A 26,459-nucleotide genomic window follows, 5' to 3' on the forward strand; every position below is an offset into this window, starting at 1 on the left:
AAATGTCCACAAGGAAGATGGTTCCAATAGCTGTTGTTGAAAGTCATTAACTTCAGCCCAAGGACATTGCTGCAGGAATTCCTCAGTCCTAAGCCTGGTCTGCTTCATCAATGATCTTCCTTACATCCTGACATCAGAAATGAGGATGTTCGCTGATAACTAAATAATGTTCATTTCCATTCGCAATTCCTCAGAGAATTCATAAAAACGTAAACATAAGAAATAGATAAATAAATGGCTAACATGAGGGGGCATAATTTTAAGGCGATTAGAGGAAGATATAAGGGGGATGTCAGGGGTAAGTTTGTTTACACAAGAGAGTGGTGGGTGCTTGGAACGCACTGCCTGCAGAGGTTGTGGGGGCAGATACATTAGGGACATTTAAGAGACTCTTAGATAGACACATGAATGATAGAAAGATAGGGGGCTTTCTGGGAGGAAAGGGTTAGATAGATCTTAGAGCAGGATAAAATGTCGGCACAACATTGTGGGCTGAAGGGCCTGTACTTGCTGTAGTGTTCTATGTTCTAAGTCAAGCCGTGTAGTGTTTCTGGGACAGGTGACCAAAAACTTGACCAATGAGGTTGGATGTAATGTTCAAGTGATTGAGTGAATTCATAGCTTTGGAATCCAGGCTGAAGTTAAAATTAGAGGAGTTCAGAGACCTTGAAAGATTGTGTGACAAAGGAAAGTTACAAAGAGGGAAGGGTGAGTCCACTGAGGCATTGCAGGACCAAGCACACATCAATTTCCAAAATGTGTAGTGGATGAAAAGCACAATGAAAATGATTTGGGAAGCAGAATTTTGAATAAGTTTATGTGAGCTGCTACATTACTCATCCTTGACTTCTGTTACTTAGAGATATAATGACTCCAGTGCTCTCCTGCTAGCTCTCCGTTGTCCATCCTGCATTTTTGGTCTTATAAATCTCAGTCATCCATCTCTTAAACACTACACCAGTCCTGTTCATCAATCAGACTTGTACTTAGGTGATCTTCAGGCTTCAAGTTTATTATCCACATACTTGTTTTAAAATCCCTTATGGGCTTGTATCTTCTTATTTCTATAACCTCCTCCAGCCTTGCAAGCCTCTATCTGACCTTTTGCACATCTGGCAGCCTTGCTTTTGGCTGCCTTGTCCCTAAGTCTGGAATTCCCTCTCTTAATCTTTTAACTTTTCTAACAAGTATTCCCCTTTTTCAGACATATTGAAAGCCATCTCTGGGACCATAATTTTGGTTTTCTGTCATGATTTTGTTTTGTGGCTCATTGTATTTTCTGATGAAATTGTTGTTCAGCATCTCAGGACATTTTACTGCATTAAAGGCATTATTATAAAAGCAGGGTTTTTTTAAAAAATATCAATAATTTACATGAGCTGCTTGGAGTTTTCTGCATTCATTCCTCATGGAACCATAGAACAGTACAGCACAATACAGGCCCTTCGGCCTACAATGTTGTGCTGACCTTTAAACCTCGCCTAAGACTATCTAACCCCTTCCTCCCACATATCCCTCTCATGATATGATCTTCATTGAATTGGGAAGGCCAAACCCAAACTAGACATCAGCTTTGTTGAATAGTCTTTAAGAATCAGAACCTCTGCTCACAGACCAGTTTAGTTCTCTACCTCACTCCCCTTCTGACCTCTTTTTTTACTTTTCTTCTGACACTTTAGAAATGAAACTCAATGGAAATACTGAGAGCGGCATCTTAACAATTAATTAAGTATTTTATAATCTCTGAGGCTCAACACTGAATTTGGCAATTTCAGGTCAGCATTTTTCATATAACAGCTGCTAGTAGTGATTCCACTGTTGCCATTAACATCTTTGTTAGATGCATCTTCTGTTTTTCACTTGTTCAACCCCATTACCATCCCCTTTTTTGCACCATCATAATTTTTGTTGGTTAGACTCTTGTCTCCTCCTCCCACTGACCTTCCCTTTTGATGTTCTCCCTTCTCTGCTTTGCCTGAATCTACTTGTTTAAAATCTGCTATACATCTAACTTTTTCTATACCTGCTAAAACACTGTTTCACTTTGCACAGATGTTGCTTAACACTCCGAGGATTCCCATTGTTTCATTTTTTTACATTTCCAACATCTATAGTATTTTAATATTACCATTTAATACTACATTTCCTGCAAGGTCAATGACCCCCACAATTCAGAAAGATAGTAATAATGCTGTATTTGGCATCATCTATATTTTGCACTTATTAATCTATGGAAGGAACAGTGGAAACTAATAAAGACAAAACTGAATTCAAAATAACAGGAATAGCTCCTGCTCTGACTTGTGAATTGGTAAGAGGAATCTTTCATCATCATTGTGTCTTGAGTGCATTAGAGAAACTAGAAGAAACTTAAAGCAACCTTAGCTGGGCCAGGGAAGAGGAGAGCAACAGCCTGGACTCTGAAGCGTCTTCTCATTTGTGAAGTGCATTTGCTGCTTGAGGTCCAGCTATAAAATAGTGTACAGCATGTGTTTCAGGATAGGGCAACCAAATTATGAAGAATTACTCCTTACAAGTTGGTTGGATGTGAAATTCAGTGTTCCAATTTATGGACACTTACTCATTTCATAAATTGGTGCATGTTTAAATTCCCTTCTAGTTTGCATTACTATTAGAAGTATTTTAGTGTCAGTAATCAATCCAAAAGCTTTTTACCACAATGCAAATAGCGTTTCTCCGTTCTTGCTTCATCTTCAATTGCCACTCTAAAGAATGCAATGGTGTTGTGAGAAAAGGTTCTTTCGGGTCTTAAAGGCAGAGGGCTTCAGACACAAGTCTTTGTATTTTAAAAAGGGAAAATTTTATTTACAAAGACAAACGCGGGGATAAGGGATGGGAACAGATGCACACTCGCACACACACATGGGTGATCGCAAGACGTGGGGGAAGTTGTAACAGGGGTGAGATGCGCACACACAGTAAACTGGTTACAAATGATCAAGGAATAAACAATGCAATGCCTGAACACCTTGAATCTGGACAAACATTGTCTCTAATGCTCCCTGGGATCTTTAACTAACTACCTCAATATCCTCAGAGAGAGAGAGAGAGTGAGAACCAAACATGCAGCACTTTTATACTGCTGGAGGGCTGGGTGGTCCAGCAAGGACAAAGGTGTTTAAATGGGCCAATGGTTAGGTGTGCCCAGGAACAAAGGTGCTCGCACAGACCAATCCCTAGGTGTATACCTAATGGATGGGGTGGAGCCAAACCTTGATTGACAGTGGTGTCACTTCTGCCCCAATGAGCAATGCTATCCTCTGACCAGAGGGGTCAGTGTTGTCACTGTCACACGACAGCCATATGCTTTCACAGTACAAATGGATATATTATGCTATCTAATTTGGGTGCCACCAAAGCTATTTTGTGTCCCAATTTTCTCTAATCTGACAATTAATCAGAAAACATTGGAAATACTTTGAAAATTGGTGGTGTTGATAGTGAGGAGGGTAGTCTTAGATTACACAAACTGGTAGGTTGGGCAGAATAATGACAGATGAAATTTCGTTCTGATTTAGTTCTGAAGTGATACGTTCTGGAGGAGTCTACTAAGGATAGGACATATACCATGAATGGTAGGGCCCTAGGGCATATTGAGGAACAAAGAGATTTTGGTGTACAAGTCCAAAGATAGTGACAGCACAGGCAGATGGTATGGTGAAGAAGACATACGGGATGCCTGGACATAGTATATAACAGCATGGAGGGCTTGGTAGGTTAGGCCATAGATGGAGTTTTGTGTTCATTTCTGGTCACCAGGTTATAGGAAGGGCACGTTTGCACTAAATAGGGTGCAGAGGCAATTCACTAGGATGTTGCCTGGAATGGAACATTTCAATTATGAGGAGGGGTTGGATAGGCTAGGTTTGTTTTCCTTCAAGCAGAGGAAGCTGAGGCGGTACCTGATAGATGCATACAAGATCATGAGAGGCATAAATAGGGTGGATAGTCAGGAACTTTTCCCTGTGGCAGAGTTGTCTAAGACCACAGGGCACAGATTTAAAATGAGGAGTTAGAGGGTTAGAGGGAATCTGAAGAAGAATTTTTTTCACCCAGAGGGTGGTTGAAGTCTGGAAGACATTGCCTGAGTAAGTGGTGAAGACAGACATATAAGAAGCATCTAGATGAGCACTTAAATCACCAAGGCATAGTAGGCTATGGACCAAATGCTGGTAAATGTAATTTGTATCAAGTCAAGTTGAGTTTATTGTCACATGCATGTACAGTGAGGTACAGGCTTAGTAAAAAAAAACTTGCTTGCAGCAGCATCACAGGCATGTAGATTCAGACAACACACAGAACATAAATATACAAGAGAATAAAAAAAGTGACTGCAAAACAAGACAGTAATGCAAAAAAAGTCAGAAACAAGTCCATGGTAGTGTAAGAGGTGGTCCGTAGTGTTCCATTGCTAAAGTAAGATTAGGGTTGTGCAGGTTGGTTCAAGAACCTGATTGTTGTAGGTAAGTAGCTGTTCTTGAACCTGATGGTGTGGGACTTCAGGCAGTACTTCCTGCCCAACGGTAACAGTGAGGAGAGGGCATGGCCTGGGTGGTAGGGATCCTTGATGATAGATGCTGCCTTCTTGAGGCAATGCCCCATTTGGATGCTTTCAATGGTGGGGAGGGCTGTGCCCATAATGGATCAGGCTGTGTCCACTACTCTCTCCAGCCTCCTGCATTTCTGTGCATTGGAATTGCTGTACCAGGCCATGATTTAACCAGTCAGGATTCTTTCTACAGTGCATCTGTAGAAGTTTGTTAGTATTTGGTAACAAGTTGGATTTCCTTTAAGCTTCTAAGAAAGTAGGGGTGCTGGTCCCACACCACGAGGTTCAAGAACAGCTACTTTCCTACAACAATCAGGTTCTTGAACCGACCTGCACAACCCTAATCTTACTTTAGCAATAGAACACTACAGACCACCTCTTACACTACCATGGACTTGTTTCTGACTTTTTTGTGATTATGTACTAGACCCAGGACAGATCATCCAAGTTGTTAATGCCCAGGAATTTGAAGATGCTAGCTCTCTCCATCTCTGACCCACCAATGAGTACTGGAATGTGGTATCCTGACTTTTCCATTCTGAAGTCAATGATTAGCTCCTTGGTTTTGTTGATGCTAAGTGAGAGGTTGTTATTGCGGCACAAATCAACTAGGTGTTCTATCTCACTCCTGTACTTTGACGCATCACCACCCATGATTCGGTCAACAACAGTGGTGTCAGATAGATAGATACGTGATGGTCGGCATAAAAATGGTGGACTGAAGGGCCTGTTTCTATGGTGTATGGCTCTTCAACTCTGTGACATGCTCAATATTTATACGTCTCTGCTTCATAAAAGGGGCAATTACAACAATACTGCAAGGCTCTGAGATTTGATGTATTAGTAGTTGTGTCAACATGAGCTCTACATTTCCACAAAGATCTCCTAACCTGGAAGATTGATAGAAACTATGATGAAATAACATTCATGGTTGAAAATGAAAGATTGTGCAGTTTCCATGTAGAGATTTTTACTGATCCCTTATCAGTTTGATTACTGTAAGTCCAAAGTGCTGCACATTAGTACTATCAAACAAAATGTGGCAATGAGCCATGTAAGGAGATGTTACAGCAGATGAAAATAAGTTTTAAAGGTCATTTTAGAGAGTGAAGGAGGTCTATGGAAGGAATTCAAGAGCTTTGGAATTGAGTAGCTGAATGTGCAAGAAGCCAAAACTATAGGACAGATATCTTGGAAAATGAAAGGCCTGGAAAAAGAATACAGGGATGGGGAAAATTGAGATCGTGGAAGGACTTGATAACAAGAAACCAATATTGATTGGCTAATTGTAGTTAAGTTCTTGGAGAGTGCAAAATGGGTAACAGGCCAAGAGACCATTTCAAGTTCAGGGTCAAAAGCATGTATAGTGTTTTCAATAAGAGATAGGCTGAGGCAGTGATGGGGATTAAATAATGTTATGCAGGTGGAAGTAGGTTTTCTCTGTGTTGGCATGTCTGTGGTTCAAAGTACAAACAGCCTGATTTAGCCTCAGTGACCCAAGAGAAAGATGGAGTCTATGACTAGAGTTTGAGATAGGGATTGAAGACAACAGTTTTGTTTCTCTGATTTTTAGGTGGAGGGAATTCTTGCATTTCCAGTGCTAGATGATAGATAGCAGTCTGATAATTTAGATATAAATGACCATGAGTAAATTACAGCCATAATAAATCCTATGTGATGTATGCTAGAAGTATAGTATCTCTGATTGTACTGTTATCCCTAACTCTTGCTAGGTTTAAAGACATAATCACTTCTTATCTGCTGGAGAGAAAAAAATCTTAATTGAAGGGAAGAGGTCATAAAACTGCACATAAAAAGGGAACCATTTTCCTCTCTGGAACCAGGTATTCAGGTGGTAAAGAGGCTCTAAGGTGACTAAAATTGTGCCTTGAGCTGCAGCACTAGGTTGCCCTTCAATTAATGCAGGATGAAAAAGACTTTAAATGCTCTAAAGAATGAATAAACCTCTAGTTGGCAACCAAATTAGCTCATCAGAATCAGATTTATTATCATTGACATGTGACGTGAGATTTGTTGTTCCGCGGCAGCTGTACAGTGTTAAGACATAAAATCTATAGATCACAAAAATAAATAAATAGTGCAGAAAAAAGGAATAATGAGGTAGTCTTTGAGGATCTGCAGAAATCTGATGGCGGAGGGGAAGAAGCTATTCCTGAATCACTGAGTTTGGGTCTTCAGGCTCCTGTACCTACATAAGGATTCTTCAAACCTTTTTTGCTGCCTAGTGCTGCAGTTAATGACCTCCCATAACAGAGATAAGTTACACAGAAGTAAAGAAGTCTTTGCTGAGGATTGTATGAGGCCATAGCGGTTAGCGTGACGCTATTACAGCGCCAGCGATCGGGGTTTGATTCCCGTCACTGTTCTGTAAGGAGTTTGTACGTTCTTCCGTGTCTGCGTGGGTTTCCTCCAGGTGCTCCAGTTTCCTCCAGTTTCCTCCCACATTGCAAAGATGTACGGGTAGGTTAATTTGGGTTTAAAGTGGGCGGCGTGGACTCATTGGGCCGGAAGGGCCTGTTACCACGCTGTAAATAAAAAAAAATTATTCAATGTTCAATTATAACTGGATCCTTCCTGACTAAACTTCAATTGAAGAGGACTTTCAATACAGATAATGCCACTTTCTGGGACACTATCAAGAAGTAACCAATGCTGTCTTACAATTTTACTTGAAAAGGGCCAGTGCTGTGTTGTTCTACCTTATTATGGACCTTTTAGCAGGGAAGTCAGGTGGGTTTTGCTTGAATCACTCTTTGGAGGAACAATTGGGATGAAACCATGCAGAGTGGCACCAACTACTGCAGCAGCGAGTGTCAATCCAGAAAGACGAAGAGAACTCTCAGCAGGAAGACCTACTATTCAAGTTGTTTAGAGAGCAATGCATCCACACGTTCAAATACCAATTTATGAGAAAGCTGCTGTGTTTTTCCAAGGAAGTCACCTTGGGTATCTCTGGCCTTGTAGAAGGCTCAGATCTTGCTGCATACCCATGACTGCATTGTATATGGCAGTCATGATCACTGACTCTAGTTTTTGTGCTTTCAGAATTTTCTGGGCTATCACAGATGATAGTCGTCACTTATTACTGTCCCTGTGCAATTCTATTTAGGAGAGGTTTGTGAGACACTATATTCAATGAGAAATGATGATTTGTCATTCCCCTTTGCCAGATATGCCCAGAGCCAGAGAGGTTTAGGATCAGAAGCAAAAGACAAACTGCTGGAGGAACTCAGCGGGTAAAGCAGCATCTGTGGAGGGAAAGGAATTCTCAATGTTTTGAGTCAAAACCATGCATCAGGATTGAGAGTGGAAAGGGATGGTAGCCAGATGAGACAGAGGCCAATAGGTGATAGGTGGACCGAGGATGGATGAGGAATGATGGGCAGGAGGAGCCAGGTAGGAGAGGGGGAGAGGTGGAGTTGGGAGACAGAAGCAGGTGGGTGATATGTAGAAGTGGACAAGGGAAAAAAGAGATAGATGGAGCCAGGTGGGGGAAGGGATATAAAAGGTGGAGAGAGAAGCTGGAAGGTGATACGCAGGGACAAAGACTACAAGTGCTAGAATCTGATAAGTAAGGAAGGTGATAATGGGAACCATTTAAAAGAGAGATGGACAGATGGAACCAGATAGGGGAGGAGATCCAGTTGTGCAGTTTGTGAATAGTGGGTGGAGGGAGAGAGAGGGAGATAAAAGTGGGTGTTGTGTGTGGGGGGGAGGGGGTTGTATGGGAAAATGAACAAAGATGGAAGGATCAGAGTTCCCAAGTTATGTCACAGAGGGAAAACCATGCCACGGTGACTCAATGACATTAACAGTATTTATCAGGGGTAATTGACAGATTTATAACTGCAATGTGATCAAAAATTGATTTTATCTGGGGTAATTCAATTTCTCACTCATTGTCAAGTGAAATTATACCAAAAATGAAACTTGACAGGCACTTCAAAGTGTAATTTATGTTGGTGCATGTGAACTTTTCCTGGCTTCAGTGCTGGAAAAAATGCAACATGCAGATTTGGAGCCTGGGGGCCATTAAATGCAGCCTGAAGTATAGGAAGAGCAGTAGGAGAAGGAAGGGGGATTTCGTAGTTTAACATCAACCATGCCATCTCCCACCTAAGTGTAAAAGAGAGGTTTTCCTTTCGAGGGCTATAAAGGACTCTGTCATAGAGAAGAACTTTTTCAAAGAAACCTACTAAATTATAGTTCCCAATGCAAACTGATTGACCCTTTCCATCCTTACCAAGATAGTAAACAAATACTGCGCCAGGGGAGCCTGGATGGCATTCATTCACATCCTTCCGTGAAGGTGCACCTGCACTGACGTCCACAGCCACTTATGAATAAATCCCTATCTAATTTCTTAAATGGTTTGCTACAGCATCCTTGTATTTCCTGATGAGTGGCACTTGCTTCAATCCCTTTAACTTCTGCGCAAAATTTACTTTCCTTGAAGCAGCTCTATTCTGCAGTTCTAAATATTGATCAAGATTGTGAACTCTTTGGACAGTTGCTAATGTCAATGTGGCCCATCAGAAATGTAGCCAATGTGACTGAGATAACACAATATTTCGATCAGATTGGCATACAGTGAGTAGGGAGATGCATTGAGGGGCTAACATTTCAAGCCAGTGAAGTCCACACTCATTGACAATGAGAAATCCATTATGAAACTCTAAGTGAGTTCATTTAAGTGATTGCACCAATTGAACATTTCAATGGATGCAGCAGGGCAGAACTGATGAAGTATCAGCAGTACTGATTCACTCAGCTCACAACAATCGGATGCGATCAATATAGTGTCATGCCTTCCTGCTCAAGCAATCACTTTTCACTAATGCTCACTCATCTAATTCTGGGATAGCTGCATATAGGGCATGGGTGAGTGTGCCACCTGAGAGGATGTGGCGGGAGATGAATTAGTGACTTTGTGAGAGTGGACATTAATATTTTGAACCTGCACACCAGACGAATTTTGTGTAAACAAAGGTGATCTGCTGACACTCAGACTAGAATATCATTATTTCAACCTCCAGACCCAGTGCTGACCTAGAGTCATAGGTGTCTGATCCCAGCTGCCTTCACTTCTTTCCTGAGTGCAAACTGAGCAGAACTCTGCTTCTGATGAAATACATTGAATACAAGAGGCACAGCACTGCTGCAGAAGAGGGATGAGTTTGCAATTTCCTGTTCTCGGGTCTGTTTATGTTTACCCCTTCTCTGTTCATGCAGGTGGGCAATATTCTGATTTTTAGGGTCTCTCTACTTTTGGAACAGCTAAATTTTCATTTTCAGTATCCTTTGCATCCCTCTATCCAAGGATTTCCGCATACGTGGTGTCTCATGCCTCAAGGAAAACATCATTCTGCCCCTTGGTAGCCTATCACTCACTATACCTGAATAGCTTCCAGATTCTCCCATGCAGTGGGAACCAGACCACATGCCACATGGTACGCCTATATCAAGTTTGTCATAAATAACATCACAATTGTGGTCTTTATCTGAGCCCTCTGAGGCAATCCAGACACATGGACCCACCCCCCCAGCAAGCCTCCACACTAGATTCCCTGCATCTGATATCAGACTGCAGCCCATTAGTTCAGTGTGCACCTCCTTTTGAAACCTGTCCTCAAGCCTGAAATAAAACCAGAAAATGACAGAAAAACTTGGCAAGTCAGGCCAGATAAACAGTCAACATTTTACTTTAAAGACCCTTCATCAGAACTGACAAAGAGAGTTCGGTTTCCTTTCTTTCTCAGTACTGTTGAATGGTCTTCAGCTTGAAACATTGACTGTTTGTCTTTCCACAGATGTTGCCTGACCTGCTGAGTTTTTCCAGCATTTTCTGTTTTTATTTCAGATTTTCAGCATCTGCAGTTTTTCTTATTGTCCTTCTAACCTATATTGCTCATCCTGTTACCAGTGTCTGAGGTGGTACTTTGAGTTATCAGCTACAATTATGAACTGTGATCATTCCATTGTTATCTTCCTCTTTCTATTCTACCTCCACTCTTCCCTCCTTCACCTCCATCACCCCATGGTCTCCTCTTCCTGATTGGTATTCAGAAGTTCTCCTGAAGGAAAAACAACAGGCCTCTCCTCAACAAAGACAAATAGAAGAGGATTTATAAGCTGTGACCAAAATATCTTCATGGGGATACAGCAGCACACTTGGATTTGCAAATGTCTATTTAACATTAATTCAAAGGGGTGCAGTTAATGAACACACCTGGTAGAATTTGTAATGCGAGGCAGTATACACATCTGTCAAGAGGAGGAGAACCATGTCCTCCAGGCTGATAAGACACTGAATTTGAGAAGCACCCTTTCAATGTGTATCTCCTCACTCCTGTCTTTTGCTGTTTAGCCAAAATGGAGTAGATGAAGGATATTGAGTAACCTTTGTCATTTTCATGTATTTGTAGGCTTGACCTCTGTGTAGAGGATGGGGGAGGAGAGGCAGTAGAAGGTCAGTGGTATCGTAAGGGTGGTAGGTGGGGTTTGGGTAGCAGTTTGTGTGATTGATGCTGTTTTGTTTGTGTGTGTGTGTGTGTGTGTGTGTGTGTGAGAGAGAGAGCATTTTTACTCTTATGCAGCTTATCTTTATGTATCTTATGAAGTGATGAAATTTCTTGAGGCTTTGTAGTTTGTGGATTCTCATTTCTGGAGAAGAAGATTCAAGCCACCTTTTATCAATCCTTTATGTTGGCCTAAGCAAGTCTCTGGTGGCACCCCCCTCCCCAGAACACACCATCTCTCTCATTCACCAGGACATCTCTGTAAACATGAGAGCTCTCTTCCTTTCCACTGCAGCTTCTCTTCCCTCCATGGCATTAATAATGTGTGCTGGTGCTGGTGGTTGGCTGCCATGGTGAGTCTGCCTTTAAGGGCTGGCACCTTTCTCCAGTTGCTATGTGCAAACTGTCTGCAGTTACTCTGAATTGAGATCCTGTCAGGAACTGTGCATGTTAAATTTTAAAGCTTCTTTCTGGGTATGAAATATCCTAACTGTTTCAAATCTGCTTTTTGTGATCTTTTTTGAGAAAGCTTAATTTGGCACAGCCACCACATTTTTTGCACCAAAGGTGAAATCCAATTTCTACGCTAAGAAATTTCAGTTTAGTGAGAGAAAACATAACATTGATTTTTATTTTCAGAGACCATTCTGGGAGAAATCTGAAAGCTCGGTGTCCATATTTTGAAATCATTGATTAGTTTACCTACAAATTTTCTATTATTTATGGAATTTAAAGTGGGAAAAATGACAATAATGTAGCAACAGGAAATCAAGGGATGCAGACAGGAAGTGGCAGAAATATGTTTTTTTATTACAGGAAGATATAAAATTCTTGCAAGTAAAATCACATTCTATTGCACAGGTTATTCATGTGTAGCTGCAAATAGCAGTCTATATTTTTGGTTACTGCACTGGATTCAATGCATGAATGATTGGAACACTAACCGGTCTGCAGAGACCAGCCAGTTTCACAGCAGCTTGTCTCCAACCAACCAAATTAATGTGCAGGATGGAAAAAGGGATAACACTGAGCTGCTTTATGAAGAATTGTAGATTTCTGTACTGTCCTTTGAAGACTCGATTTCACTAGAAGTACAAACAGGACCCACAGAATTACTATCAGATATTCTGAAGCAAACAGATTGGTTTCATGTGCAAAGCTACATAATTGTGGATGGTTTGAGATCAAGTTATTTTCAAACACTTTCTTATTTACATAACAATGGAGCACAACAACTAATTATTTTCTAAAGATAAAATAGTTTCTACAAGCTGTTACTTTTCTGTATGTTGCTGGTCTGATTTTCTGAAGGGTTGAAGCTGCAAATCATTCTTAAACAGGATGAAACTAAGTGCTGGGGTTCTCAACTGGAACATTGGATCCAGCTGCTCCAGGAGTAGTTCGAGATGCTGGCCGCCTTGCTCCTACAGTGAAATACAAGCAGCAATAAAATGAATGATAACTGAAAACTAGAGGACTGATTAACAAAGGATTCAGATAGTAGAAGCTTCACTTAATGAGTTTATACACACTTTTCAGATTGCTTGCCTTACAGTCCTGTATGGGTATGTGTTAACATTTAATTTATTTTGTTTCTTTAGAATGGTTAATATCTGTGTAAAAACAGTACAGTATATTGTGCATTTCACTATATCCCTGTTAAATATTTGCATATCAGCTTAGCTCATCGGATTTCATATGTTTCATGGTTAAAGCTCTCAAAGCTGTACACAGTTCTGGCTAAGTTGCTTCTTCATGGACCTTCCACTTACTTATTGTGCACTTGACATCTGCAATTTTTTTTGAAAGCTATTTTGATTCTGATTAAGCTTTTTTTTTATTTTCTAGGTTCCTAGAACTTTGATTTACTTCAAGCTTGGAAGGTAAGTTTACAAAAAAGCCACAATAAATAATATGTGCTCTCTGTTTGTCTGTGAAGTTTATGGTGAATGAAGATCTGTAACTGGATGCATTGCTGGGTTGGGGTCTGAGTCTGAGGTTGCAACTGATCTGTTGCAGGCTGAAATCACAGCTCTTGATCTCCCAACCAAGATTGGAGTATGTATCTTTAGCTCTGTTTATCTTGGCAACAGATCAAATGATGCCGATGATGCCTGTTAGGGAAAGTATCATGATCATATAACAAGAATATACTGAGAGGTCCTGATGAAGTAGAGCAGAAGGAGGCTGGTATGGGGCATTAACCTTGTTTTGCCAATTAGCTTTTCTCTGTAGTATAGTGTTATATAATTATACGTAAAGTGAATGGAAAATCTGATTACTAAATCAGATTTGATTTAAGGAATTTGGGGATTCAAGATTTACCTTCTGATGACATGCCATTATACAAACTGTTGTGGTTCTGATATTACTTTGACAATATTCTTGGTGGGAGGGTGACATGAGATGCAAGTTAACTTGGTGAGTTCTTAAAGTACATCCTGCAGATGTACTTATAGTAACCATAGTGCATGGTGGTAGAGGTGGACATTTAGTCTAGTGGATGTTGTTTCATATATGCTGATGTGTTTCTTAAGTATTTGGCTGGATCCATCCAAAAGTAAGGTGAGTATTGACCTTCCTGGCCTTAGCTTTGGAGAATGTGGATGATCCAGAGTATCTGGCATCAGACTTTCATGTTTTCTTATTTACACAATAATGGTGCACAATGATCAGTTATTTTCTAAAGATACAATTATCAAAAGAGCTGGTTCACTTCAATATGCAGTCAACTGTGTCCCTCTTGATGTTGATATGTTGATGCCAAGGGAACTGGAAGTGGTGATGCATTCAAGGTTGAAAGATGTTGATTGTATTTGATTCCCCTTAAAGGATAATTTTCCTTTTGAACTAGAGGCAAGATTTTTTGAAGCCTATGTGCTTTGGTGTGATTCAGTGTATTTGGCCTCCTTTAAATATTACTTGGAATGAACCATATTGGCTGCATATTGGCTTCTGTGATGATGGTGCAGACCTTTGGAGAAGGCCAAGTATGACAATCCACTGAATACTTTTGACAGAAGACATGTACAAAATCTTAACTCCTGTTTGCTTGCTTCATCGGCAGACTCCATGATTGTGGATGGAGATGTTCATGGAGCCACCACTTCTCATTAGTTTCTTTACTTTTCAAGACCATTGACACATGGTGTGTAAAGGCACAGAATCTTTCTTTCACTGTTGGTAATGACACTGCTTATCTCTGTCTCCAGGCTGTTGTATGTGTATTTAGGTTGCGTGCAACCCTGTCAAGAACTTGACTGCATTCGTACCTTATTTTACGATTAACTGATGCTACGTATGACGTGTTATTCTACAGTATTCAGTGAAGCAGGGTTCGCCCCCTCGATTGATAATAATGGAAGTGCAAAAGTTCTATTTATATTGTGTTATTGCTAATGGTTCTTACCCCAGTTGTCAACTGCTACATCTGCTTCTGGTTTGTTCCAATTGTTGTGTTTGCAGTACCACAGTACAGAATATCAGGAATGTATACTGTGAAGAAGAGACTTTTGAACTAAAATTCCACAGGTAATCCAGATTTTAGTAACCATTAGAACAGAAATGATTGAGCAGGATTGCCAAAGTTGACTGGAATATTGTATAGACCAAACTGGTGGTGTAATCTCTGTGAACTTTGGTTTTGGCTAGCATTAAACCACAAAACATCAGATTTATTTACTGAATGGATTTGGTCCCATGGCTCTTAGATTGCTAGTCCAGAATCAAACCATTAAGTGATTGTGCTCTTGATAATGGTACAAGGCTCTTGAAATAATGCTTAGCAATTGTTCATAGATATGGAAACAATAGTGACGATGCTATGTCATAAGCTAGCTCAACTGTAGTGCCTTTTAATTGGAAAAAGCTCATATTTGTAGCTCAGGACTCTAACTGTATAGCTGTTGGAGTGTTGAAATCTCTGTGTGGTAAGAAAAAAGGAACCTGGTTTGATGCATATGAGACTCTACACAATATAGTTGTCTGAATGCTTCATGAAGTATCCTAGCAAACTGCTGAGTTGTAAAAACAATTGTTGAGAAGCATGAATAAAGCACATCATCACAATTTCAGGACAACTAAGGGAAGGGAATAAGTGGTAATCTTGCCAATCTACACTACAGGAACAAAATAAGTACTCCTAGTTATAAAGAAATAGAAGACCATAGTTTCTACAGTGTTTCAGTTTTAAAAAACACAGAAGTGTATAAAGAGAAGTGGTAGAGCGGTTAAAACAGTGATGGACTAATAAATCATTTATAGAAAGAAAGATCAAACTTGCACTTAGAAAGTGTCTTTTGCATTCTCGGGAGATACTAAAGCATTTCACAGCCAGTGAATTGTTTAGTAGTATAGTTGCTGTTATTAAATCAGCAAATATGGCAGACAATTTGTGCATAACAAAGTCCACTCACATTCACAAGATAAATAATCTGTTTTAGTAGTGTTAGCTGATGGGAAAAAATGTTCAGGGCATTGGGAGACATACTTTTGCACATAGTGTTGTAAGATCTTTTGTAAGCACATGAGAGAGCAGACGGTGCCTTTGTTTAATACTTCACTGGAAAGCCAACACTGCTGACAGTGTAGCCCTCTTTCAGTGCACCATTTACATGGTGTGGAGACTTTCAAACTGTAATTCCATAGGAATCCAGGCATTACCAACAATTACACCAGAAAGGAATAAGATGGATTGTCAATCCTATGTAGACTGGATACAGTTGGCATGATCTTTGTGAACTAATTTGATTTTGTTAGAGCTAACCCACAAAACATCAGATGTACTTATTGACTTATACCAAAACTTTGGATAAAATGCACAACATTTTGATTGTTAAAACCAATTATTTGAAGATTTTCCTGCACAGGACACCATGAAGAAGCAGGGTAAACAACAGATCAGAGTGGATAGAAGCTGTATAAGTGGGATGATGAAAAAAAAATTGGTATTTACCTTCAAGGTTATATTAACCACAAAAATGTGGAAATAAATCTTAAAATTAATCTGCGTAATCCTTAAGGTTATGTAATTCTGTGGCTTGTGTGTGTGTGTGTGTGTGTGTGTGTGTGTGTGTGTGCGCGCACCTATGCTCATCCAACCTTGTGTATGTGTGTTTCTGCAATTCTGTGTTTCGCTATTTGACTGTGTCTATGGTCTCTTTATATTAGATAAATACTATCTTACCTCTTGGTCCAAAATACTGTAGGTAGCAGTGATTGCAGTATGGTTTCTCATCATACTAAACAAAAGAAACAACAATGAAATAAATTTGAAATATGTTTTAAAAATATATCTATTTTTTAATTGTAATTTGGATAATGTCTCATTACATTCTCGAAATGTCCCAAAATTTTTTACTTTTCTACTTTTGTTGCAGACTCGTGCTTTAAACACAACGGGCAATGTGCACAGCAAAGTCCCACATGCAACAAATGAGAATGAATATCCTGTTAATCTTTTTTTCATAATATTGATTGAGAAAGGGATATCAGTAAGGACACTCACCTACTTGTTTAATGCCCCAACCAAATAACAGCACCTCCTATAGTACAATAATCTGCACAAATGGACTGTCAGCAGAGATTGTTGACTCCACTTCACAGAAACCAGTATTCATCATCCACAGGAAGAGTCAGGCTTTCAGTGCACATATATCTGATGATGCTTCTCACTCAAAAGTCTAGTTTAAGCAGCTAATGTACAGCATTTGACTAGAGGTATAGAGCAGTAGATGTTTGGCAATTATAAGTTCTAAAAAGGACCTACCACTATGCTCATGCTTGATGATGAAAGTAAGGAATTGCATGAAGCTGCTGGAAGGCTGGCTGGTTGCAGAAGGAGGCTGATTCTAGTGACTGTATTTTCAAGGCTCAATGGCTTCTCTGTTTCACCATAAAGGTTCTGTAGCTGCTAACTACCTCCAGTTGATGTAACTGCTGTTTGTTGTGGCATGGTATGTGTTAGGAGGATGGTGGCAACATATAGAATCATTTTGTGGTGAGCTGTGCAGTCGCGATACCATCCAATCAGAGTAGCTGCTTACAGCCTGCACAATGAATAGGCTACATGGTGTCTCAAACCTGCTCTACCATTTGATAGCATGTCTAATCCTGTACCTTGTCTATTTTTCTGCCCTTTCCCCACCATTCCTCATATCCAATGAACATCCACAATTAATTATGCAGAATTCCAAAGATTAAACCTTCTCAGTAAAGAAATTTTTCCTCACTTTGATCCTAAATGATAGACATATTGTCCTGAGACCATGCTCCCTTACCAGTCAGAAGAAACAACCTCTCAGCACTGCTGGACTGTTAACCAAACCTAGTTAATTCTCTTTATTCAATCTAATAATGTAGCTTTGTTTATTCCAGGATTCTAAGTTTCTTTCAGCATTTCTTCAATATTAATTGACCATTAGTGGAAAAAGTATTTAATAATGTTTTAAAAACCTTGCATATTAATTTAACATTCTGTAGTCTTTTAAGAAATTAGTTCAGTGAATTTGTAGATATAAGGCCTGTTTGAAATTTCTAGTTAGTTAGTTTGCAGCAAAAGGGAACTAAAGCTTTATGGAAAGCACATCATGATAACAAGTGATTTTTTTTCATGATTACTCAAAACTGTGCTTGTTGGCTAACTAGTCTAATCCATATTTTATATACTTGGTGCTTTCATTTATATAGTCTCTTTAATAATGCAAAATATTCCAAGGTGATTCTCAGAAACTTTACCAATCCAAAATTGTTACTGAACCAAAATGTGTCATATTAGGGCAGGTTTTGGTTGAAAAGCTAACTTTAAAAGGTGTCTTAAAGAAGGAGAGTAATGTTGAAAGATTCAGGAAGATAATGTCAGATCTTGGAGTCATGATAGCTGAAAGCCCAACAATTAATGTTGGAGCAATGAAATTTGGTGATGATCATAAGGCTGGAATGAGGGAAGCAAAGATTCTTTGGAAGGTTTTTAGGCTGAAGGAGATGGAAGGTAAGAAAAGACAAGATCATGGAGGCACTGGAAAAGGCTGCATATTAGTATAGTCAGGGAGAGTGGAGATGATTGGATAATTCCCCTGACAATCAAGCCCTTTTAAGTGACTGAGATTGATTTTATGGAAGTAATTTATATGTAACTACCCTCCTCTCACTGTATTTTTCTAATATAATTACCTTTCTTTCATTGGGATAATTGTAGTTTCTATTTCCTCCAGTCTTTCAAAAGATTTTGTTTTTGGAGTAAATTGGCTCTGGTGTACAGTAGACTGTTTGCTATGTCCAATTCCACCTCCACACACTTGGCTGATGCAATTCCCAATAAAGACTTTGATTTGAAAACAAAGTTAGAACCATAGACAACAAACTTAATCTCAAGTTTATGTAATGTGGATCAAGCGTTTGTCTTGGAATACATTAGAATAGTCAAGATCTCAGGTAAGAAAGTTATGATCAAATGTTGCAGCAGCAAAATTGCTGAGGCAAGTAGGAAAAAGAAAGACTTATCTCCTTTCACAAACGTAGGAGTCTCATCGGCTTCACAGTCAATGAAATACATTTTAAATTCTTGTGATGTAGAGTATGTTAGCTGGTTCTGGAAATAGATGTGACATGAATGAATGTAGTTCATTGGGAGATAAATTCTTGCCAGGATACAGGAGGAATATGCTGCTCTTTAAATACTTACATCCGCATGACTAGATGGCACAGATTAATGCATCCTTTAATAGTACTGCATGCTCACAGTACTGCATTAAAGAGTTAGCCTAAGTTTCAAGCTCAAAGTATAGGAGTGGTGTCTGCTGCAGATTTATGTTACAGATTAGTGCCACCACTGAGCTAAACTAGGCTTTTGTATAACTCTAGAGAAGTATCAGGAAGCTTACTAATGCTTCCCATGGGTGATTAGTGAGTTTTAACCAGTTAAGCTCCACCAACACTTCTGAGCTTGAGAACAAGCTTAGGTTTCAACACATGTCACCTATATCCAAAATCTGGCTTGTACCATGGACTAATTGTGCTGTTGTAATGGTGCTGTCCTTGTCAGCATCCCAGTCTCATCTTCCATCCTCCAAACTCAGTCAAAAATCTGTCACCCATATCCTAACTTCCCATAGTCCAATTCACCATCCCTTCTGTGCTTGGTGACCTACAATGATACTTGGTTGAGTTATGCTTCAATTTTAAAATTCTTATTCTTCATGAGGACTCTTATTCAAATCTTCCATTGCAACTATCTGTCTATCTCCTCCAGTCCAACCCTCAGGGATCTCTACGTCCATCCAATTCTTGCTCCTTTCACATCCCTGGTTTTCATGGCATCATCAATGATGGCTGTACATTCCTAAGCCCTACATTCTGAAAGTCTTCTCTATATTCCTCTTCTTTTAAATCCACATTTTGATCAGCCTTTTAGTTGCATGTTGTAAAATTTTATTATGTGACTTGGTATTAAACTTGGCTTAGGACTTTTTTTGTATATGTCAAAGGCATTTATATAAATGGAAGTTATTGTTGATTTCTATAAAATAGGTAGAGTGCTCACTCCATGAGGTAGTCTAAATTCTTGGTAACTTGTTATTGGGAGAAACACATGATGATGGATGTCCGCATACCAGACATCTGGATGATGACTGAAATTCAAAATAATACCATTAGAAGTCTCCCATCTGAGATTAGTTTGAGTGTTATTTTCTCTAGCCATCCCCAAGGGAAGTGCTACTGAAATACAGTATCACAACACAACAGCCTTAGCATTTTAGATATACGTATATTTAACCTTTTATCTGAGTAAACTGCTCCTAACAAAGATACACATAAGAAAACAAATTTAAAGCATATGATTTTTTAGGGAAGCCTTGCTTTGCTTGAATGCATTTTTAATTGCAACTGTATGCACTCTGAAGGATTAGATTATGAGGCACTTTCCAGATGATGATAAAAGATATGTTCAGTCCTCATCTGTTCTTTGAAGTTTCTGATTATCTAGTTCCTTTATTCATTTTAAAGTGAATTTCCAAAATAGACATTTTGATATTTAAAGTTCTATTTGCATAAAGCATGTCATTTCAAAATGTCTCAGAGCTCTGTCTGGTTTAAATTAACAACCACTGTAACATGTGCAAGGCCATTTTAAAATGTATTCATTTGCTGTCTTGCTTTTACCCTGGAGAGGAGATGACTTTAGTCAGTGTGATTTAAATTCATATCCAACAATCTTCATGCCAGTTACTCATGTTACAGCATTCATTTACACTAATACACAAACAGCAATGCTCAACACACATAATGCAGCTGAAACTAGCAATTTATCCACAGCTCAAGTAAGCAACCTCATTGAGGATCACATTCTCCCTGGTGCCCTGCCATATAAATGGGGAGAATCCCAGTAGTGGAATTCTAACCCAGATCAAGGTGAAACATAATTAGTTTCATCTCCAGATGTACATGGGGCAAGAGGTATTGATGGTCATGATTAAAAAGGAAGCCCCAGATGTTCTGGTTGTTTATAATTCCCACAGGGAGACAACCATAGCACTAGGTTGATGGGACAGATTATAATAATGCAACGAAGCAATAAGACATTGGGGCAAACAGACAGAGGCTTAAGAGTTCACTTACCTCTGCGTGTTGGCCGGGACTTAACTGACGCTTGCACCGGTAGCATTTCAGACAAAGAGGATGGTAATCTTTGCCTAAAGATCGCTTTCTCTCCGCTGCAGAAAGAAGAGTGTTAAGGAATGCTTTTATAAATGAAAAATCACTTAATCATTTTTTTCCTATAAATTGTAAAAATTTTGCCAACTCCTAGCAACTGAATGGCAGATGAGACATATCCTTTTATCTTTCCAGAACAAGTACACCTTTAATCTTGGCCATAACAGGGAATTCATTGTGATACTGATATCCTTTCTGTCTCTTTGGATTAGCAGTTTTATCCAAAAGACTCTTTTCAACATGTGTCTTATAGAGCAGTGTCTGATGGCTGACTTTTAAGACAAGGTATCACCTCAGTGTGATTTTCTATGAAAAATGATAATGTGCCTTTTATGCTATTTGTTATATGCCATTTGTGCAATTTCAAAGTAATTGGCATGTGACTGATATGGAGACCAGTTCCTTATCTAGCAACAGGTGTAAGATGAACAGCTCTAAACCCACCAGATTTGTTTCTGCTTGTTCACCGTATGGTGCATTCACTGCATGGAAAAAGCATCCTTTGATGGTTTTAAAAAGAGGGAAGTTAATTATTTTAGTTATACTTTACAAACATCCTTCTTTGTTGTGTACTAGTTAATTTGTTAAGTTCAGTTGTAAAAAATCGACGACACTTTGACAAAGTTTGACACTTTGACATTGTGCACAATCATCTCACCAAGAATATTCCTGATAGATCTGTAATTTGATGTCCAAACTTTAAATCAAATTAAATCCTCCCCTAAAACCTTTAAGAGAACACATTGTGCATTTATCGCCATTTTCTAAAAAAAATTTTCAGTTGAGTTACACAACACTGTACCGACTGCAAGAGGGAACAAGCCACACCAACTTGTCTTACAGAATTAATTTTTCCTTTGACTAAGTAATACATTCCATAGATTCGCAAACTCACCAAAATAGACAGGCTTCCCACAAATTGGACAATAGGAAATCATCTTTTAAAATTCTCTCTATTCAATCTTATAGCGGATGAAGCTTTTAAAAATGTAAAAAAAAACTGACAGGAAAAGCTTGAAATGTGACGTGTTAACTTTAGAGGCAGGATGTGGTTTTCTTTAAGGCAACCATTAGCAAAGTCTCTCAGGAGCTTAACTGAAATATTATTCATCAAAATCTCTCAAGTTGCACGACTAATAATATTTCCTAAAAACTTATTTTTTATCCCAGTCTTTAGTATATGGGCGAAGCACAAAAACATGACAAAGCTTTGTAAAGTTTTAAGTAAGTTCATGTTTATTTAATTACTTATTTTGAAAAATATTTTGTTTGTCAGTAAATGAGAGGTGATGTTTGTTATTTTCATGAATGAGGGCATTTATTTTCTTTTCATTTTTAAATATGTGAATAATTGGCAAGTGGATAATTTTCAGCATCTTTTTAAGTTAATATTACATAATCCAGATGCTTCTGTTCTATGAACAGGTTGCATCTATTTGCCCATATATAGCTATCTGGTATTACTGCCACCAAGGCTGATCACATCCTAGCACAAAGAAGCCAGTCCAAAATAATCGAGTAAGAGTTAGATATATAGATGTGCTGGGTGCAAAAAGATTTACTCAGGGCAGGCTGTTGTCAGTTCCATTCTTTGCCTCCCCCTTGCTACTTCCCAACTCCCCACTACTTCCTCCTACCTCCTCCCACCTCCCACCTCCCACCTCCCCACCCCTAACTCACTCCTCCCACCACCCATAGAGAAGTGGTTAAAAACTCAGAAATAAGATACCTTAGTATGAAATCCAGGAAGAGTTTAGCAATGCCATGAAGAGCTGACAGAAAAAGGCTATTTTCAATCTAAATGTTTGGAAAGCAAATAATATTGAAGAGAAATAAACATAACAACACATTAAATCTGCCAAGATCCAGTTCATTATTGTAGAATAGAATAATGAATACATATAGAATAGAATTCTAGATTGATACAGCCACAGAAGGAGAACATTCAGCCTTTCATGCCTGTGCTGCTTCTTTGGAATTCATCCCTTTCACCCACTCTTTTCCCATGAGCCTGTATTTATCCAATTTTATTCAAGCAGTATGCTCCAACAACTCACTGTATGAAAAAAATTGTTTCCTCACATCTCCTCTATTTTCTTTTTACCTTTATTTTGTGTCTTATGGTTCAATCCCAACCTCTGATGCTGTCTGTGTGGAATTTGCATATTCTCCTTGTGAGTTTCCTCCAGGCGCTTTGGTTTCCACATGCATCCCAAAAATATGCAAATTTGTATGCTAATCAGCTACTACACATTGCTGTTGTTGTGCAGTTGATATGTAGAATCTGTGGGATGAGCTCATGGAATGTGGGGCAAATAAAATGGCTTATGGTAGGATTAGTGTAAAAATAGGGCTTGAACGTCACCAGAAATTTGGTGGGCTGAAGGACCTGTTTCCATGTTGTATGTCTCTATTATTTTATGATCATCTATGATCTTGAAGGCCCTGTCAAATCTATAAACTTTCTCTGCGGAGAACCATGCCACTATTGGTACACACCAGTGGTACCATTCTACTAAATCTGCACTTCACTATTTTTAAGCTTTTGTACAGAGCCAGAATGTAAGACTAAATATTAGACAACATCAATATTTAAATATTAAATCCTGCTTGCATCACTCTCAGTCAAAATGTGGTCCTTTACTTCCTGCCAATAAACCTATTTCATTTCCTCTTGATGACTTTTTCCTTGAAACCCAGTATCATGATATGTATAAAGCCAGTGTTTAGTGCATAATTAAACCTGTCAGAAATGTTACCATCTCTAGTCTTACTCTTCAATAACATAAAGTAGTAACACTATGGTGTGCAGAGTGCAGTAAAGATAGAAATTGCAGTTGAAATCTCTTGACATGCGGGAATGCATGACCTTCATTATGACCTTCTGTAACCATAACACTATAGCAAATAATGTTGATTCACTCAGTCACTGTGAGAGGAAATGTGCTAACACTGGTGAAGGAATCAGTTGTTGCAATTGTCAGAGCTGAAGTTTGTCCTTATTTGAAAATATATGCTGTTAAGGTGAAATTGATGAGTTCATTTATTAAACTAGAGAGGTTTTAACAACAAGAGATGACTTCAGTTGAAATATTACTCATTGAAGTTGCCTCTAAACATGTTAGTATAAATGTATTCATTCGCCATGTGCTATTATTGTTCTTTCTCCTAAGTTAATTAGCTCCACAGTTTGCCTTGGTTTAGTCATGACCTTGTTTCTGGGCCTGAACTCCTGAATTCAATGTTCTCTGAAAATGGGAGCATTAAATGTGAGAAGCGAGCTAATGCCAGATTTGTACAAGGTAATGGTTTGGTCACAATGTTAATGTTTTGTGCAGTTCATGTACCCTATCTTAGGATGAGAATTAAAGCCATAGAGAACGCACAAGAGCACTCAAGAAATGGGTGCAGGAATAGGTCATCTGGCTCCTCACACCTGTCTTGCCATTTAATATTATCATGACTGAACTGCCCCAGGCCTCAAATCTTCTATACCAGTTCCATAATTACCCAATCTTTCAAAAAAAACTCCTCTTTAAATAGCTTCAGTGATCTAGCCACCACAACCCTATAGGGTAGATAAGTTCAGAGATTCACCAGTATCTGGGAGAAGAAATTCCTACACATCTCAGTTTTAAATGACTGCCCCCTTTTCTTGTAATCATGTCTTATTTGAAACTCTCCCACCAGGGGAAACAGCTCGACATCTACCCTGTCAGGCAACCTTAGAATCTTATATGTTTCAGTAAGATCACCCCTCATTCTTCAAAATTGTAAATTTTATAGCTGTTTATGATTGTCATGTGAATAACATAATCAATGGTGTCTTATTTAATTTTGTTGGATCTGTCCTTACTAGCTCGTTCGTTAGCAACTAAGCATTTACCACCGAATAAAACTGAACTGGGCCTATGCAATATGGGAACACTGAGGGTAGATCTGTTTGTGTGGTGTAACATCTGAATAATTTGGCTTGTATGAAACCGGTCATTAGTAAAAATTAAATTCCATCCTTACATTTTCTAGATGATAGAAAGCATTGTAATAGGTCAATTCATGATTAATTTGGCCTGCAGCCTGGACTTGGCCCCCATGCTCTCCACCGACCTGTACTCATCTGGTACAATGCACTGGCACAATCGCCCTTGACCTTCTTATCCTGGAGGCAAGTGACATAACCACATTTGGGAGTAGACCTCAGCCAGTGTATCTTTGAGGATATGCTCCTGGAATGCCCTGAGAGCTAACCATTGTCAAAGGCATTGGAATAGTTTCCAACTACTTCTGATGCTATAAAAATTATTCCGATAGACCTGGATAATAGGCTTAAATAATTAAAAATATTTCATAATTTTGTAATTACTTAAGCATATGAGGATACTTTAAAGATAAAGTTATTTGAAGCATTAAAATACTGACAAATAATTTTTAAAAATTAAATAAAGTAAAATAATTCAAGCATTTACCTTTTTCCACATGGTTGATGGCCAAGCATTCCTGCAAAGTGCATCCACTCTGTCCAATGTGTTCCTGCTCAGGCACTGAACCCAATGGTGAGACTAGTAATGAAGAAGCAATGTGTAGTTATTAGACTTCCGGCTCATCTCAAACTTCTACCGGCTGCAGGTCACCATGGTTTGGGCCAACCATTGATAGTCAGCAAGCTCCAGGTGTTCCCTTTTCTCTTGCAAGTATGAATACAGTGCTTTTTCAAGGCTCATATCCAATGTACATGCTCTATTAGCAATTCAGGCTTGGAGTAATTGATCCTTACACAAACACAATATTAATTGTAAAAAAAATACAGTTCCAGCCAAGAATTCTGGGGCGGGAAAAGTCCATGGAAGTTGCTGAGGATTTTAAAAAGCTTGATTTGTTAAAGGACAGCTGGTGTGGAGTCTGGAAAGGTTTCTTAATATTTAGTTTGCTAACCTGCAGGATCATTTTGAAGAATGAATATACATTGGAAAGTGCAATCTTTAGTATATACCTGGATGCTTGGAACTCTTTGAACAAGGTTTCATGTCTGTTCTTGATGACTAAGGTGAAGGTTCATGAAGTGGAGATAAGTGAGATATAGGATAGAAAATTGATGTAAAAGTAGGAATCAGATGTGATTGAGAACCTTGCAGACAAGAAGGCAGTTATGAGTAGAGGTACTCCAGTGATCAGGTTTCAGAGCTCTTTAATATAATTGTCTTTAAAACTGTCTTTAATATAATAATGATTTGGGAAAAAATATTGTATAAAAAACTAGGAAATGGGACAAAATAATGAGCAGAAATGGCAAACCAAATTTGAAACGTCTCTTATGCTTTATAACTGGTCTGGTAGGAGACAAGAAAATTAGTAAGAAAGCAAGAAAACAAAAGCTGAAGGGTGATTTAAATGATAATAGGCTGTTACTGACCTAGAACATCTAAAACTGTAGAACGATTATTGCAATGCTTAGTGAAAAAATAGGCTGTAGTAAGAGTAAAATCAGGCAAGTTTGTAAAGATGCTTAAGGTGATTGGTCGAATGCCATCAAGAACAATATCTGCAGTTGAATTTATTAAAGTCAAAGAACCAGAGAATCATAGACTTAGAAATTCTTCACTGCCAGGAAAGATGCATTAAACTGACAATGTGTGGCAGGC

At 38.8% G+C, this 26,459-nt stretch overlaps 2 protein-coding genes across 2 annotated transcripts in view; one reads left to right on the top strand and one right to left on the bottom strand.

Annotated features, from left to right (window-relative positions):
• Window positions 1-26,459, top strand: part of LOC127572194 (E3 ubiquitin-protein ligase RNF38) — a 301,536-nt gene that overhangs the window by 26,206 nt on the left and 248,871 nt on the right. Inside the window, exon 2 of the mRNA XM_052019112.1 lies at window positions 12,958-12,992. The gene's annotated coding sequence lies outside the window, so the exon portion shown is untranslated. The remainder of the gene's footprint in view (window positions 1-12,957; window positions 12,993-26,459) is intronic.
• Window positions 11,880-21,843, bottom strand: zgc:195282 (uncharacterized protein LOC100192223 homolog). Its single transcript, XM_052019116.1, has 4 exons — window positions 21,716-21,843; window positions 20,725-20,819; window positions 16,295-16,349; window positions 11,880-12,533 (listed from the first exon to the last, which is right to left on the bottom strand). Exons 1-4 carry the CDS (start codon window positions 21,756-21,758, stop codon window positions 12,457-12,459), a joined length of 270 nt encoding a protein of 89 aa, XP_051875076.1. The 5' UTR covers window positions 21,759-21,843; the 3' UTR covers window positions 11,880-12,456.

The sequence above is a fragment of the Pristis pectinata genome, chromosome 7 (assembly GCF_009764475.1).
Source record: "Pristis pectinata isolate sPriPec2 chromosome 7, sPriPec2.1.pri, whole genome shotgun sequence".
In the NCBI taxonomy this organism is placed as follows: domain Eukaryota; kingdom Metazoa; phylum Chordata; class Chondrichthyes; order Rhinopristiformes; family Pristidae; genus Pristis; species Pristis pectinata.